Raw genomic sequence first — 14,661 nt, 5'->3', positions numbered from 1 at the left:
GATGAATGGATAAAGGAGATGAGGTATATATATATATATATATTTTTTAATGTTTATTTTTGAGAGAGAGAGAGACAGAATGTGAACAGGTAAGGGGCAGAGAGAGAGAGAGAGACAGAATCTGAAGCAGGATCAGCACAGAGCCCGACGCAGGGCTCAAACTCACAGACTGCAAGATCCTGACCTGAGCTGAAGTCATACGCTTAAATGACTGAGCCACCCAGGCACCCCAAAGTAACATTCTTAAAGAATAATTATGTTGATGTTGTTTGCAAAGTGGCTCTGGAAAAATGCTTTAAGAAGGATAAATTGAAAATGATTGGAAAATTAAAGAGGCATGGGCTAGGGAGAGGAAGGTAGCTGTTGGTGTGATCTATGTAATTAACACTTTCAAGTAGAGGGTAGTGATGAAGGGGAAAGTGAGTAAGGGTTAGGGGAGGGAGGAGATTCTAGAACTATATGGAAGAATGAAATTATGGGATCCAAGAAAGAGCTACTGGGGCCAAAAGAGAAGAGACAAAAATGGCTCCAACATTTGTAATCTGTGAGCCTGGAATGATGGAAGTAGCCCTAACAAGACCAAGAACAGTTTAAAGATAAGAAAAAGATTAATATTTGCTTTGTTCATGTTGAGTTTGAGGGGACAAAATACCTACCTGGAGCTGCCCTTTAAGCCATGGGAAAATGTATAAAGAGCCATAGACGTAAATGAATATTTGGGAAATGTCCCCTGAGAAAGCATTTGATAACTTTTGTCCTACCCAACTCCTCTCTCTTGATCCAGTGCTATCGTTTTCTTTTCTTTTCTTCTTTTATTTTTGAGAGAGACAGGGCATGAGACGGGGAGGGGCAGAGAAGGAGACAGAGAAACCGAAACAGGCTGTCAGCACAGAGCTGGATGTGGGATCTTACAAACTGTGAAATCATGACCTGAGCCGAAGTAGGATGCTTAACTGACTGAGCCACCCAAGCGCCCCAGTGGTAGCATTTTCTAATTAGTCTTTTCCCGCCTCTCTGAAGTTCTTGTTACCTTTTTGGTTTCCTTTCTGACATAAATGTCTGTGGTTCCTCAGCTGTCTTCCCCTCTCATTGTACCCACTCTTTTGCGGTTATTTCATCCTTTCTCATGGATTCCACTACTGCTAAAATACTAATGGCTCGCACATATCTATCTTTTTCTTGAGCTCTAGACTTCAGTGTCTAACTTCCAGTGGAAATTATGTCCACTTGGCTGTCCTACAAGGATAATCCTAAAAATAAGATAATCCAAAATCACATTCCTTATCTCCCTTTTCAGGCCTGCTCCCCTTACTGTGATCCCAATTGAATGACAACACTGTACACCCCATTGCCACCCAGAAATTTGGGAGTTATCTTTCACAAAATTTGTGAGTTTTTTGACCACTCTCTTTTCCTCACACTTCCCACAATCTTTTATGTGAGCCTTTCAAAACCTGTCAATACCACTTCCCTGAGGTGTCTCAAGGCCTTTCCTTCTTTGTTCCTACTGCCACTATCGGATTGAGACAGTTCATTATATCCCCCCTGAATTGTGACAACAGGCTCCTAACTGGCCCCTCTTATCTCTAGTTTTGTCTCCCTTTCATTTGCTAAAGTATGCCCACATCCAATTTGCTGAAATGTAAATCCAATTGAGTCTCTGTTACACTCTTCCTTGAAACCCTCAGTGTCTCCCCAGCACCCTTGGGACAAATCACAGACTCCTTAGGATGGCTCCACTGCTTACCTGCTCATTCTACAGGACTTATCTGCCTCTTGAGCCTCTCACTTTCACAGAACCAAGCTCTTCCACCTCTGTGCCAAAAGGCTCCTACGTCTCCCCGAGCTTGTCTTCCCCAGTTCCTCCTCCTCTCACCAGACTCAGCTTGGATGCCATCTGTTCTGGAGAGTGTTCACTTATCCTGCCCTTGCTCTCCTCCTCCCTCACCTGTTGTCTGGGTTAAGAGTCCTTCCTTTGCATGCCTATGGTACTCTGAGCTTATCCTTTCAAGGCATTTTCTATTATATTGTAACTGACTAATCCCTTGTCTGTCTTCTCACTAGATGACAAGCTTCTTGAGGGCAGAGACTGTCTTTTATTTACTGTTGGGTCCACAGGTCACTCAATAAGTACTGGTTGAATGAATGAAAGAAACTATGAGAGTGGTAAGCTTTCTGAGGAGTGAATGTAGTGTTTGCATGTTACTGTGGGTATTGAGAGATTCAGAAAAGGATTTGACAAAATTCAATGCTCATTTATGATAACTCACAGAAAAATTTGACTAGGGAGGATTTCCTGAAGTTGATAGGTTATCTGTATAAAAATCCTACAGCTAACTTAATGTTGAAAACCCAAATCCTCTTAAGACTGGGCAAGGCAAGGATGTCTGCTCACAGTGCTACTATTCAACATAGGATGTTCTAGCCACTGCAGTAACCCGAGAAAAGGAAATAAAAGGCATACATATCATAAAAGAAGAAATAAAACTGTCTCTATTTACAGATGACATGATGGTCTACATGGAAAATCCAAAGGAATTTTTAAAAAACCCAGAGGAACAAACCCAGCATTCCTGGAACTAATAAGTGAGCTCAGCACAATCAGAGTACATAAAAGTACAACAATCATGTATTTCTGTATACTAGCAGTGAACACAAAGAAACTAAAATTAAAAATACAGTGCCATTTACAATTGCTCAAAAAGAAAAAATAGGAAAACTATTATGTTTAATAAAACATGTATGCTGAAAACTATGAAAAGCTGATGAACAAAAATCAAAGAAAATATAAATAAGTGGAGAGACATACTATGGTCATGGATTGTAAGAGTTAATGTAGTAATGATGTCATTTCTCCCCAAATTGATATACAGGTTCCAATTTGTCTCCTAAGGTTGCTTGTAACAAAGTACCACCACCAAGGTGGCTTAAAGCAACAGAAATTTATTCTCTCACAGTTCTGGAGGCTAGAAGTCCAAAATCAAGCTCAGCAGGGCCATGCTATCCCTGAAGTCTTCAGGGAAGAATCTCTTCCATGCTTTTCTCTTAGCTTCTTGTGTGGTCATCTTCTTCTCTAGGCTTGTAGATGCATCACTCCAATCTCGGCCTCTGTTGTCACATGTCATTCTCCCTGCATTTCTGTGTCTCTTAAGGATACCAGTCATACTGGATTAAGGTCCCACCTTCATGGCTTCAATTTGATTATACCTACAAGGATCCTATTTCTAAATAAGTTAACATTCTTAGATAGTACCATGGATTAGATTTTAATATATCTTTTATAAAGATATAGGGAGCCATAATTCAACCCATAACAAGGTTTTTAACACAGTTCTAATAATAATTCCAGCAAGTATCTTTTGTAGATATAGATAAAAATTATTCTAAAATTTGTATGGAAAGCCAAAGGAACTAGAATAGTTAACAAAATTTTGAAAAAGGAATAAAGTAAGAAGAATCAGTCTAAATGATTTCAAGACTAACAACTATAGTAATAAAGACCATGTGGTATTGGTGTTAGATGGCCACATAGATTAATGGAACAGAATAGAGAATCTAGAAACACACCTGAACAAATATGCTTGATTTTTGACACAGATACAAAAACAATTCAGTGGAGAAGCCATTTCAACAAATGGAGCTGGAGTAATGGACATCCATAGGCAAAACAAAAAACAAAACAAAACAAAATCCCTCACTCTAAATCTCATACCTTATTCAAAAATAACCTAAAATGGGTCACAGACTTAAATGTAAAACTATAAAAACTTTTCAGGGAAAACATGAAAAATAATCCTTGAGATCTCGTACTAGACAAAACGTTTTAGACCTGACATGAAAAGCATGATCCATATTAGAAAAAAAAATTGATAAATTAGACTTCATCAATATAGAAAACTTTTGCTCTACAAAAGACCCTGGTAAGAGCATGAAAGGACAATCTGCAGGCTGAGGGGAAATATTTGCAAGGTACATATCCACAAAGGGCTAATATAGAAATATATAAAGAATTCTCAAACTTCAACAGTAAGAAACAAAAACAGACAATCCCGTTAGAAAACCAGCAAAAGATTGTAATAGACATTTCATCAAACAAGATATAAAGATATAAACAAGTACATCAATAGGTGTTCAACATCATTAGTTACTTGGGAAATGCAAATAAAAAGCACAAAAGATAGGAATATTATGCAGCCACAAAAAAGGATTAGATAATGCCAATCGTGACAACATGGATAGACCTGGAGAGTATTATGGTAAGTGAAATAAATCAGATGAGAAACATGAATACCATGTGAATTCACTCATCTGTGGAATCTAAAAAGCAGAATCAGACCTATAAATACAGAGAACAAACTAATGATTGCCAGAGAGGAACAGGTGGGGGATAGGCACAATGGGTGAAGGAGAGCAGGAGATACAGGCTCCCAGTTACGAAATGAATTAAGTCATGAGAGTAAAGGGCACAGCATAGGAATATAGTCTATGATATAATAGTGTTGTATGATGACAGATGGTAACTACACTTGTGATGAGCACAGCATCAAATTACTATATCACACACCTGAAACTAATGTAACATTGCATGTCAACTATAGTCACATAAAAAATAACCAGGAATGAGCTTTTTTTTTTAAAAAAAAAAAGCACAATAAGGATATATACATCAATAAGAATAGCTAAAAGTTTTAAAAATCAAAATACTGGTGAGAATGGAGAGAGAATAGATTCCTTGTTCATTGCTGGTGGGAATGTAAAATGGTATAGCCACTCTGGGAAACAAATTGGCAGTTTCTTTAAAACTTCTGCGTGCACCTTCCATCCAACTCAACAACTGCACTCTAGGCATTTATTCCAGAGAAATGGAAATTATGTGCACACAAAACATTGCACAAATATATTTATAATAATTTTGTTATTTATAGCTCTACTCTAGAAACAATCTAGATGTTGTTCAATAAGTGAATAACTTGTAGCATGTCCATATCATCTACAGTTGACTCTGGAACAACACAGAGTTTAGGGGAGCCAACTTCCTACACAGTCAAAAATCCATATATAACTGTTGACTCCCCCAAAACTTAACTACTAATAGTCTACCGTTGACCAGAATTCTTACCAGTAACAGTCAATTAACACATTTTGTATATGTATTAAATACTATATTCTTACAATAAAGTATGCCAGATAAAAGAATGTTAGGGAAATCATAAGGAAGAGAAAATACATTTACAGTACTGTACTATATTTATTGAAAATAATTCCACATATAAGGGAATCTGCACAGTTCAAACCCATGTTGTTCAAGGGTTAACTGTAAATACTGCTCAACAATGAAAAGGAACCAACCATTGATAGACCCAACAGTTTGGATGAACCTTCAGAGAATTATCCTCTGTAAAGCATCCAATCCCAAAAGGTTATATAGTGTATGATTGCATTTATATAACATTCTTGAAATGACAAAAATCGAAGCAATAGAGAAAGGATTAGTGGTTGCCAGGAGTTAAGGATAGGAGAAGGGAGGGAAGTGGGTATACTGCTAAGGGGCAACATGAAGAATCCTCATGGTGATGTTCTGTATGTGATTGCATCTTGACTGTAGCAGTGCCAATATCCTGGTTGTGATATTGTACCACAGTTCTGCAAGATGTTACATTGGGTTGGGGGAAACTGGTTACAAGTACATGGATCTCTTTGTATTTCTTACAACAATGTGAATCTACAGCTATCTCAAAATAAAAAAAAAAATAATTAAAAACAAAACATTGATTGTTAAATGCCACAGAAGTGGAGCAACTTCAGAGTCCCTGGAATTTAGAGTATGGTGTCTGCACTGACTTGTCATGTGTGATTGTCATGGCCTAGATCCTTTCCTTGGGGCCACTGTACCCATCCTGGGCATCAGTATATTTTCTTAAAGCTCCCCTGGGATACCCATGGTTGAGAACTAGCAATTTATGAAATAATGAGTATAAATGAGTCAACAAACAAGGGGCAAAACAAACAATGCTTTGTGGTCCTATTGCAGCAATTTTGAATGACCTGGTAAAACTGCAACATGGGGGCTGGCAGAGAAGCTTAATAAACAATTAAGCAATGGTTCTGAGAGGGCCAGACCCAAGATGCAGAGGGTAGCCATTTCTGCAACTAGCAGTGGCAGGCACTCATGAAAATATGCAGGGAGCCCTGCGAGAACTCTCGTCAACTCAGGAGCACCCAGGAACGGCAACCACTACCTCCAGTATCCACTAAGATGGATATGGATATGTGGTATATATGTTGAAGAAAGGCTAGAAGGGATATTTGCTGAAAAACATTCACAGTTTCCAAGAGAGTTAATCAAGTGTGTACTGTACTTTGATAAGGATGATTTCTTATTCTCTACGGTTAAAGTGGTCTTCCTGCGTAGTTTTCCTGTTCAAAATGTCCAGGGGAAGTCCATATCATTGGTGATGGTGGAGGTGAAAAGAAATAACACATAATTAGAAATGATTCCTCTTACTTGGTGCAAAATATTAATTTTTCTTCATGGATATGCCCTTACTTCTTTTTATTATTATTAGAATGATAATCATAAAAAGTGGAGCTCTTTTATTCTAGGGAAATTGGGTTCTAAGCCTAAGAAAATCAAAGGCACTGGTTGTGCAGGGTGCGGGGGTTGGAGAGTACTATTGTCAAAAACATGTTACAACTATTGAAAGTCACAATCAGGAACACAAATTGTGAAATATAAATCATGGTGTTATTTTTTACCTAACCATTTATATTTCTTATATGATCACAGATTTTTAAAAATCAATATAAAAATACAAATGATGGGCACTTGTGGAAGGGATGACTTGTACCAAGTCCTTTGCCCCTGATTTCTCTGCCTGTCCTATCCACTCATCCACCTCTCCAAATTTTGTAATAATGTCAGAGAGAAAGAAATGGAACTTCTAGCTCCCAAGGAATATGGGTGATGTGGACACCACCTTCTGTTTTCGAGGTTAGCTTATAGGTCCTGGGTTTCCATTTTGAGATGGACACCTTCTCTGGTTTTACTTTTGTGAGTGAAGTCTCAAGTCTCTAGTGTTACCTTGGCTATCTCTTCCCATAGAATACTCGTCTGAAAAGGATGCCTTCCCGGAATCCTCAGTATTGCCCTCTTTCTTCCTTGTATTTAATTCTAGAAATGGGAGAGAGAAAGGGGAGAGAACACTTCTGAGAATGAGAAGTTTGTCTCATGGTGAAGGTAGAGTTACGTGAAAACGTAAAGGGACAGAAATAGAGGATGGGAGCATTGTAACACACAAATGTATGAAGCAGACAGCAAGGGCTGGTCTCTGGAACAGGCAGAATGGATGGGACCAGACCTAGGGGACATGAGGAGGTCTCTCTGCAGAGAGGTCTCTGCATCGGTTTGTCGTAATCTCTGTTATCTCAGTGTCAGCCAATCACTCTGGACTGAGTGGCTCGCTGGTTTCTGAGCATCCTCCAGTTTGAGGACAAGTCTAGGAGCACTGAATTGTAAGCTGCTAGATGCAGATACTTCCCAGCTTTCCTTTTTGTTTTATCTCTTGTCAAACACTGGGTACTAAGTTTAACCAAGTGCCATCACTGTGCTTGGTACTCTACACAGATGATCTCACAGCACAGGGAGAGACACGGAACTGAGCAGGGAAGCCATCCCTGGTGTTCTGGTAAATGTTTAACAGTCAGCCCTCCTGAAAGGACATCCCCCTGATTTGTAGTTTACTGACTTCTTTGGGGGTAAATGCTCTTACCCCCGGAGACTCAGGATCAGCTCTCAGCTGAAGACTCTGCAGAGAACTCTCTGTGGCTCTCTCCTCTCCGGTACTCTGCTCTGGAAACTCCAGCCTCCCTGGACCCATAGCTCTGTCTTTTCAATTTGTGGGGACGGCTGGGCTCTTCCTCCCTATGCTGCATCCTGAAAATACTCCCCAGGCTGTATGTTGAGGCCATCATCTCATTTGTCTCCCCTCTCTCATGATCACCTTCTCTCCTTGGTGCCTCATGCCTGAAACCTGTTGCTTTATATATTTTTCAGGGTTTTTTAGGCAGAAGGGTAAGTCTGGTCCTTGTTAACTGAATGTGCTGGAAATAGTAGTTTTCCTCTGTGATTTGTGACCCTATTTTGATAACTTACCACTTAATTCTTACATATAATATATCAGGTCCATTGAGCTAACTTCCTAACACCAGTACCATGCTGTGTTAATTTCAAAGACTTTGTGATATTATATACTGCCTTAAAAGATTAGTAACACCCTCTATTATCCTTTTACTTCAGAAGTATTTATCTTTCTAGATGGACCTCAGAATCATTGTTCAAAGTTCTCCCTAACCAACACTCAGTTGCCTGGCAAGTTTTTGGTAACATTTTTATTATAATTTCATAAAACTTATAAATTTCAGAAAAACTGGCAGCTTTACAATATCAGCCTTCCTCTATAAAAACAGGACATAATTCTCTTTTCATCAAATCACCAGGTCACACAATTAAGGTTATTGTTGCCTTCTTGAATTTGATTTCCTTGTATATCTTCTAATTAATGAAGTTAGTCTATCTAAGTTAATATGTGAGGTTAATAAAGTATAATTGAGTTTGTGTCCATTTACTCAGCAGAACCCTTTAGTAAAATCAAATAGTTGTTCAGATTTTATATGGGAGGGTGAGGGGAGTTCTAGGTATGCTATCATATCATCTGCAAATAAATATTTTCTGTTTCTTCATGTATATGTTTTTATTGCTTTACATATTACAAATTAAGAATTTATAATATCAGAGATAGTGGGAATTCTTGTTCAGGTTCTGCTTAAAATAGAAATTCTGACTCATAAAGAAAAGTAAATATTGAAACAGAGTATTTGAGAATTAGGGATATTTACTTCATTGAAATTAAGAACATGTGACTCACTTGTTAATATCGGAAGGGTGACATTCATACTACCCTTTGTCGTCTGTGCCCTTTTCAGTGCTTGCTGGATTTGCCAGTGTTTTGGAGACAATTTCAGCAGAAAAAATCCATATTTCATGTATTCTCTAAGGAGGAATTCTGTTTTTGCTATCTCACTACTCAAAAGAAACAAAGGTATCATTAAAAATATCCATTGAAAGTATGTTCATTTTTTTAAAAAGGTTTTACAAAATGTGTTACCTTGATTATATATTTGAATAATAATTTATTTAATAAAAATTGTAAGTATGGCCATGAGGTGAGAAGAAAAAACATATAAGAATGCTATTTGAATAAAATATGCCAAGGATATGCACTCATAGAATAGACTGATGATAGTTTTACTCTACTTATTTTTGAGGGAAATGTATTAAATTTTAGACATAGGGAAAAATTAGAAGGTAGCAAAAGATGATACTTATGTAAGAAGAATAAAGAAAATGAACACTCAATAGCGCCTACTATGAAGCGGGCCATATATGCAGGACACACCGCAGTACTTTAAAATAGGTATCATCCTACCTTTTGGAAGAAGAAATGAATGACCTGTGACATCATCTGTCTAGTAAATGGCAGAACCAGCACTCAGATCCAGGTCTGACTGACTCCGATGCCTAAGCTCTCACCGACAAAATCCAGTGTCTTGGACTGAAAGCCTTTCCCCTCAGATTGCTTTCCTATGTTACATCATGTTACAAAGTGGACTCTCAAGAAATGTTGAAACTGACAGTGAAGGCTGTCATGAAAGGGAGGTCCCTGGTTATCCTTCGAGGCTTCCTAAATCGTCCCCTCTTCGATATCCTTATCAATATTACCCCTGTATCAATATCCTCAGCTTCAGTGCTTCTTTCAATCGGTGACTTCCTTAAGCCCTGATGTGAGAGTGATAGTCAAGAGTCAATAAATGGCTGGCTCACATATCACTGGGTGAAAGATGTTGGGAGCCTCTCATTCTACTGCCACTTTATTTTTAGTCTGAAGCCTCCCGGATGTGCTACAAAAAACAAGATTCAAATGGCTGGAATTGCACACCTTCCAAGCAAAAGCCTCAGAGAAAGCTCCCTTTCCCTTTGTGAGCAGATTTCCAGCCCTACCTGCAGTGGAGGAACTTCCTGGGCCATCTCAAGCCCATAGAGAAAAAGGAAAGACGCCTGGGTGATTCAGTTGGTTGAGCATCTGACTCTTGATATTGGCTCAGGTCACAATCCCAGGGTTGTGGGATCCAGCCCCGCATCTGACTCTGTGCTGAGTGTGGAGCCTGCTTGGGATTCACTCTCTCCCTCTCTTTCTCTGCCCCTCCCTCCACTCGTGTGCTCGCTCTCTCTCAAAATAAATAAACTTAAAGAAAAAAAGGAAATAAATAGCAGTTGCCTGCATCCTATGTGCTGTTACCAGCTTGTTTTTCTTTGCCTTTTTATACCTTTCTAGGATGACGAGACATGTAAACAATACACAAGTTCTTTGCAACAAGGCGTTTGCAGGATGGCCATTGTGCAAAAAATGCAGTACTCTGTGCAAACATAGAGGCTGCTACTCTGGTTCTATAAATAGAACAGAATCTTCTAATTACATGATGGCGTGAAGGAGGGAAGGGAATTCTCCACCTTGGAATGCCTTCAACTTTAGGCTCCTAAAATAAAAGAGGCCTCTGTAGCCAGAATGTGTTTGAAAACACACATTCTGTTAGTAGCAATCGGTTTCAAAGAAACTACCATCCAGTTCATTTACTATATTTTAGAGAAGCTGTTGTCCTCTTTTCTGAAAAGCCTAGGACTTGATTTTAGAGGAAAGTTAAGCATCAAATCCCTAAAAAGAAAAAAAAAGTTTTAGCATGATTGATACAAAGGCCAGTGTCTGCTGGGTCATGAAATTACTGTCCAAGAATGATGATAGAAGGAAGCTTTTTTAGATATTTAAAATTAGATCAAATGAGATACACTTGACCACAGAAGAAAACATCTGGGCTTGAAAGTAAAAAAAAAAAAAGTGTGGTGGGTGGTATAATAATTTTATCCCAACTTCCTCCTCCTGTAATTTTTGTCATTGTAGATTCCAGTTTTTAATATCAATTCTAGGTTCAACTAAGTGTAAGTATAAATATAAAAAATATTGTCAATTACAGTTTTAAGATGGTTGTAAAATTGAACCCCAATTTCAGAGATGTTAAAATGTGGGAAGAAATATGCCTTAGAATGAATGAAAGAGGACACTAAGAAAATAATTTATGGTTTACTTTTAATGTTGGCTTGCTTCTTCTCAACCAATTTCTAGGCTTTTATATTGACAAGTTAGAGGAAACTTTTCAACCAGAGGTCACTGTACTCTGATAGCCAGGCAGAGAGAGATGATCCTTGATCAAACAGGTTACTTATTTTAAAAATGAGGTCATATTTATGGAATCATCAATTGATAAGGAATATTCTCACCTAGGTCTTGCTAGGCACAAGTAGGTTTCAATGGGGCATGGATATTTAAGAAGGAAAAGATGGTGCCCTGGGCTCACCTTTTTACGGCCTGAACCTCCATATTTGCTTTCTTTAGCTCTGCTGTCACTTGGAGTTTGTTTATAGTTTCCTGTGCTGCACTGAAAAGTAACAGAGATTTATTAGTTTGTGTTGTGTTGTGTTGTGTTGTGTTCTGAGAAACAGAAAAGAAAGGGGGAAAAAGGCAATTTGGCTGGAGTGAAAACACGAACATTTTAAGGGCGTCTACAGATTTCTGGTCATTTTCTCGAAGGAACTCTTCAAAGGCCATGGCATCTTCTTGGAGCTTTTTTTCTGCTTTTACGAGTTGCCGTTCCTTTACTGCTATGAGGTTTTCGAACTTTTTAATTGTATTTCTTTTGGTTGAGAGAGCGTACTAGGAATATTGAAAACAGAAGTGCAACATTATTCCACATTTCTAGCCTGTTGCTAGTACATTTCTTTTAAAGTAATTTTTTTGTTAAGTTTATTTATTGATTTATTTTGAGAGAGAGAGAGCATGAGAGGGAGAAGGGCAAAGAATGAAAAAGAGAGAGAATCCCAAGCAGGCTCTGCACCATCAGTGCCCATTGTGTGGCTTGAACTCATGAACCATGAGATCATGACCTGAGCTGAAACCAAGAGTCAGACACCTAACGGCTTAAGGACTGAGCCACCCAGGCGCCCCCTCCCTCCATTGCTAGTACATTTCAGTAGTCTCATAATAAAGGGTAAAATAAATTGCATACTAAGCAATCACTTATACTAGAAATAAAAGCATGGGGGCTCCTGTGTGGCAGTTAGTTGAGTGTTTGACTTCAGCTCAGGTCATGATCTCATGCTTCCTGAGTTCCAGCCCCACAATGGCTTACTGCTGTCAGCACAGAGCCCACCTCAGGTCCTCTGTCCCCCTCTCTCACTGCCCCTCCCCCACTCACGCTCTCTCTGTCTCATAAAAATAAAACATTTGAAAATAAATAAAAGCATGCCAAGTCTTGAGACCATAGCCTTTATTTCACGAGAGAGTTTATTTGGGGATCACTAGAATGGAGATTGCTTCCTCTCTTTCACTTTTATGAAGAGCTCATTATGGCTCCAAAATGGCTGTGCCCCGTAAATCAAAAATAGCTACATATCGCCTCAGGCTCTATGCTAAAAAATGAAAATGAAAATGAAAAAAGCTACATATCCCTCCAAAGAGCAGGTCCACCTGGTATTATCCACAACATCCCTCCAGTATTTCTAGGCACTGGGAAGTTGTGCTGTCTGCAGTCACAGAGCGTCCTCCATTAGGAAGTAGCGGGAGAGAATCGTGCCTGTAACACATCTCTCCAAGCTGCCCAAGGGCAGGGGTGTTTAACCAGCCTCCAAGCGCCCTGTTTAGATCTGAAAATAAACTCTGACATCTAGGTTTTATTTTTTTAGTATATAACGTAAGAATTCGCTTGGGCTTTTAATGCCATACGTGAAAAAGAAATAATAAAGTCACATAATATAAGTGAATTTAAAATATTTAAATGAGAAGATTTTAAAGAAATATCAGTAATTAAATACCCCAAATTTATATCAAAACAAATTTCATTCATTACTTGATTTGGCAAGTGTTTATTGACTGCCTACTGTGTGTCAGGACTCTTATAAGTGGTGCTAACAGGGCAATGAACACAATAAACAGATTTGCTTTTATGGGATATACATTCCAGTGGAGCGGGGAGTCCATTACAGGGGGGTAAAGTGGTCCAGGGGGCAATGGGGCAAAGGCAGAAGGTTGCCATTATGTAGAGCTGAGAAATGTCTCCATGATTTGGTGAAAATTAAACAGAAACTGGAAGGAAATAGGGAACAAATAATGGGGATATCTGAGGCAAGGAATGTTCCTCCCAGAAGGAAAAGCCTCTAGTGCAAAGGCCCTGAGGCAAGGGCAAGATCGGTGTGTCCTAAGAACAGCAAGGAGACCAGTGTAGTTAGAGAAGAGTGAGCAAGGTTGCGAGTGGTGGGAACGAGGTCAGAGTGAGAGAGAGCTAGCCAGGGACAGATAAGTCACTAGAGGTCTTCAGCAGAGGAGGGGCACGTGTGGAGAAAAGACTCCTACCACTGTGTGGAGAACAGACTGACTATAGGGAGCAAAAGCAGAAGCAGGAGACCAGTGTTCAGAAGTTACAACAGTAATTTGTGCAAGAGATATCAGTGATGTGGGCTACAGTGGTGGCAGGAGAGGTCGTGAAAAGTAGTGTGATTATGGATATATTAGGAAAAAATATATTTGAAGCTGTATTTGAGTGTGGGTTGTAAGTAGGAGAGTTGAGGATACCTTCAATATTTTTGTCCTAAGCAGCTGGAAAAATAAAATTACTACTCACTGCAATGGGAGCACTACATGAGATGTGAATTTTCAGGGGTAGAGTATAGAAGGGACAAAATTTTGGAAATGTGAAGTCTGAAGTGCCTGTTGGGCATCTGAATGGAGATGTTAAGAACTATTGTTGCCTTTGTAAGTCTGGAGTTCAGGGAAGAGGATTGGGTACAGAAATAAATTTGCAAGTTGTTAACAGGGAAGCCGAATTTAAAGCCATGGGCCTGGAGGGATGTAGATAGAGCACAGGGTGAGGAGTGAGCCCTGGGGCACTCCAACATTCGGAGATGGTGGCGGGGGAGAGTAACAGGAAAAGAAAACTGTGAAGGAGTGAGCAGCCAGTGATGAGGAAGTGGGTCAAGGGACCCAAGAGACAGTGGGTCCTGGAAACCAGCCAAAGAAAGCATTTCAAGAAAGAGGAAATGACCAAATGACCTAAGTGCCGCTGACAGGGAAGTAAAAGGAAGACTGTGATATGACAAATTGAACTTGTCAATTGGAAGGTCACTGGTAACCTTGACAAAGTAGTTTTGGTGGACTGATGAAGACAAAAGCCCAACTGGAGTTGTTTAGGAAAGGATAGGAGGGGCAACAGATCTGCAGACTGTAGTGGACAAATAAAATGTCAAGGTGAAAATTTGGCAGTGCTATGCAAGAAGTCTTCTATCTAATGGAAGGAAGAAAGAAATTTTTACTACCTCCAGCAGAAACCTGTCTCTCTGGTCATTAATAAATTCATGAATTGTCCTTTTTGTGTCTGCACCTTCAAAGAAAATTGAAATAGACTTAGGTTTAATTCATTATCCCCCAAAAGCCTGTATAAAACAAAATCCATGTAATTAAATCACTGTAGACAGATGTATCTGACTTTAAAAACCACTAT

At 39.1% G+C, this 14,661-nt stretch overlaps 1 protein-coding gene across 1 annotated transcript in view; it reads right to left on the bottom strand.

The window, feature by feature from the left end:
• The window catches only part of CCDC38 (coiled-coil domain containing 38), a 46,195-nt gene that overhangs the window by 14,008 nt on the left and 17,526 nt on the right, over positions 1 to 14,661 (bottom strand). Inside the window, exons 5-10 of the mRNA XM_077772151.1 lie at positions 14,477 to 14,541; positions 11,659 to 11,822; positions 11,467 to 11,547; positions 8,925 to 9,079; positions 7,082 to 7,171; positions 6,360 to 6,417 (exon numbers count right to left, since the gene is read on the bottom strand). Of these exons, the coding sequence (XP_077628277.1) occupies positions 6,360 to 6,417; positions 7,082 to 7,171; positions 8,925 to 9,079; positions 11,467 to 11,547; positions 11,659 to 11,822; positions 14,477 to 14,541 (613 nt within the window). The remainder of the gene's footprint in view (positions 1 to 6,359; positions 6,418 to 7,081; positions 7,172 to 8,924; positions 9,080 to 11,466; positions 11,548 to 11,658; positions 11,823 to 14,476; positions 14,542 to 14,661) is intronic.

The sequence above is a fragment of the Crocuta crocuta genome, unplaced genomic scaffold (genome assembly GCF_008692635.1).
Source record: "Crocuta crocuta isolate KB4526 unplaced genomic scaffold, BGI_CrCroc_1.0 scaffold216, whole genome shotgun sequence".
Lineage (NCBI taxonomy): Eukaryota > Metazoa > Chordata > Mammalia > Carnivora > Hyaenidae > Crocuta > Crocuta crocuta.
Note: the sequence above shows the minus strand (reverse complement) of the source record. Positions and strands in the feature narration are given on the sequence as shown.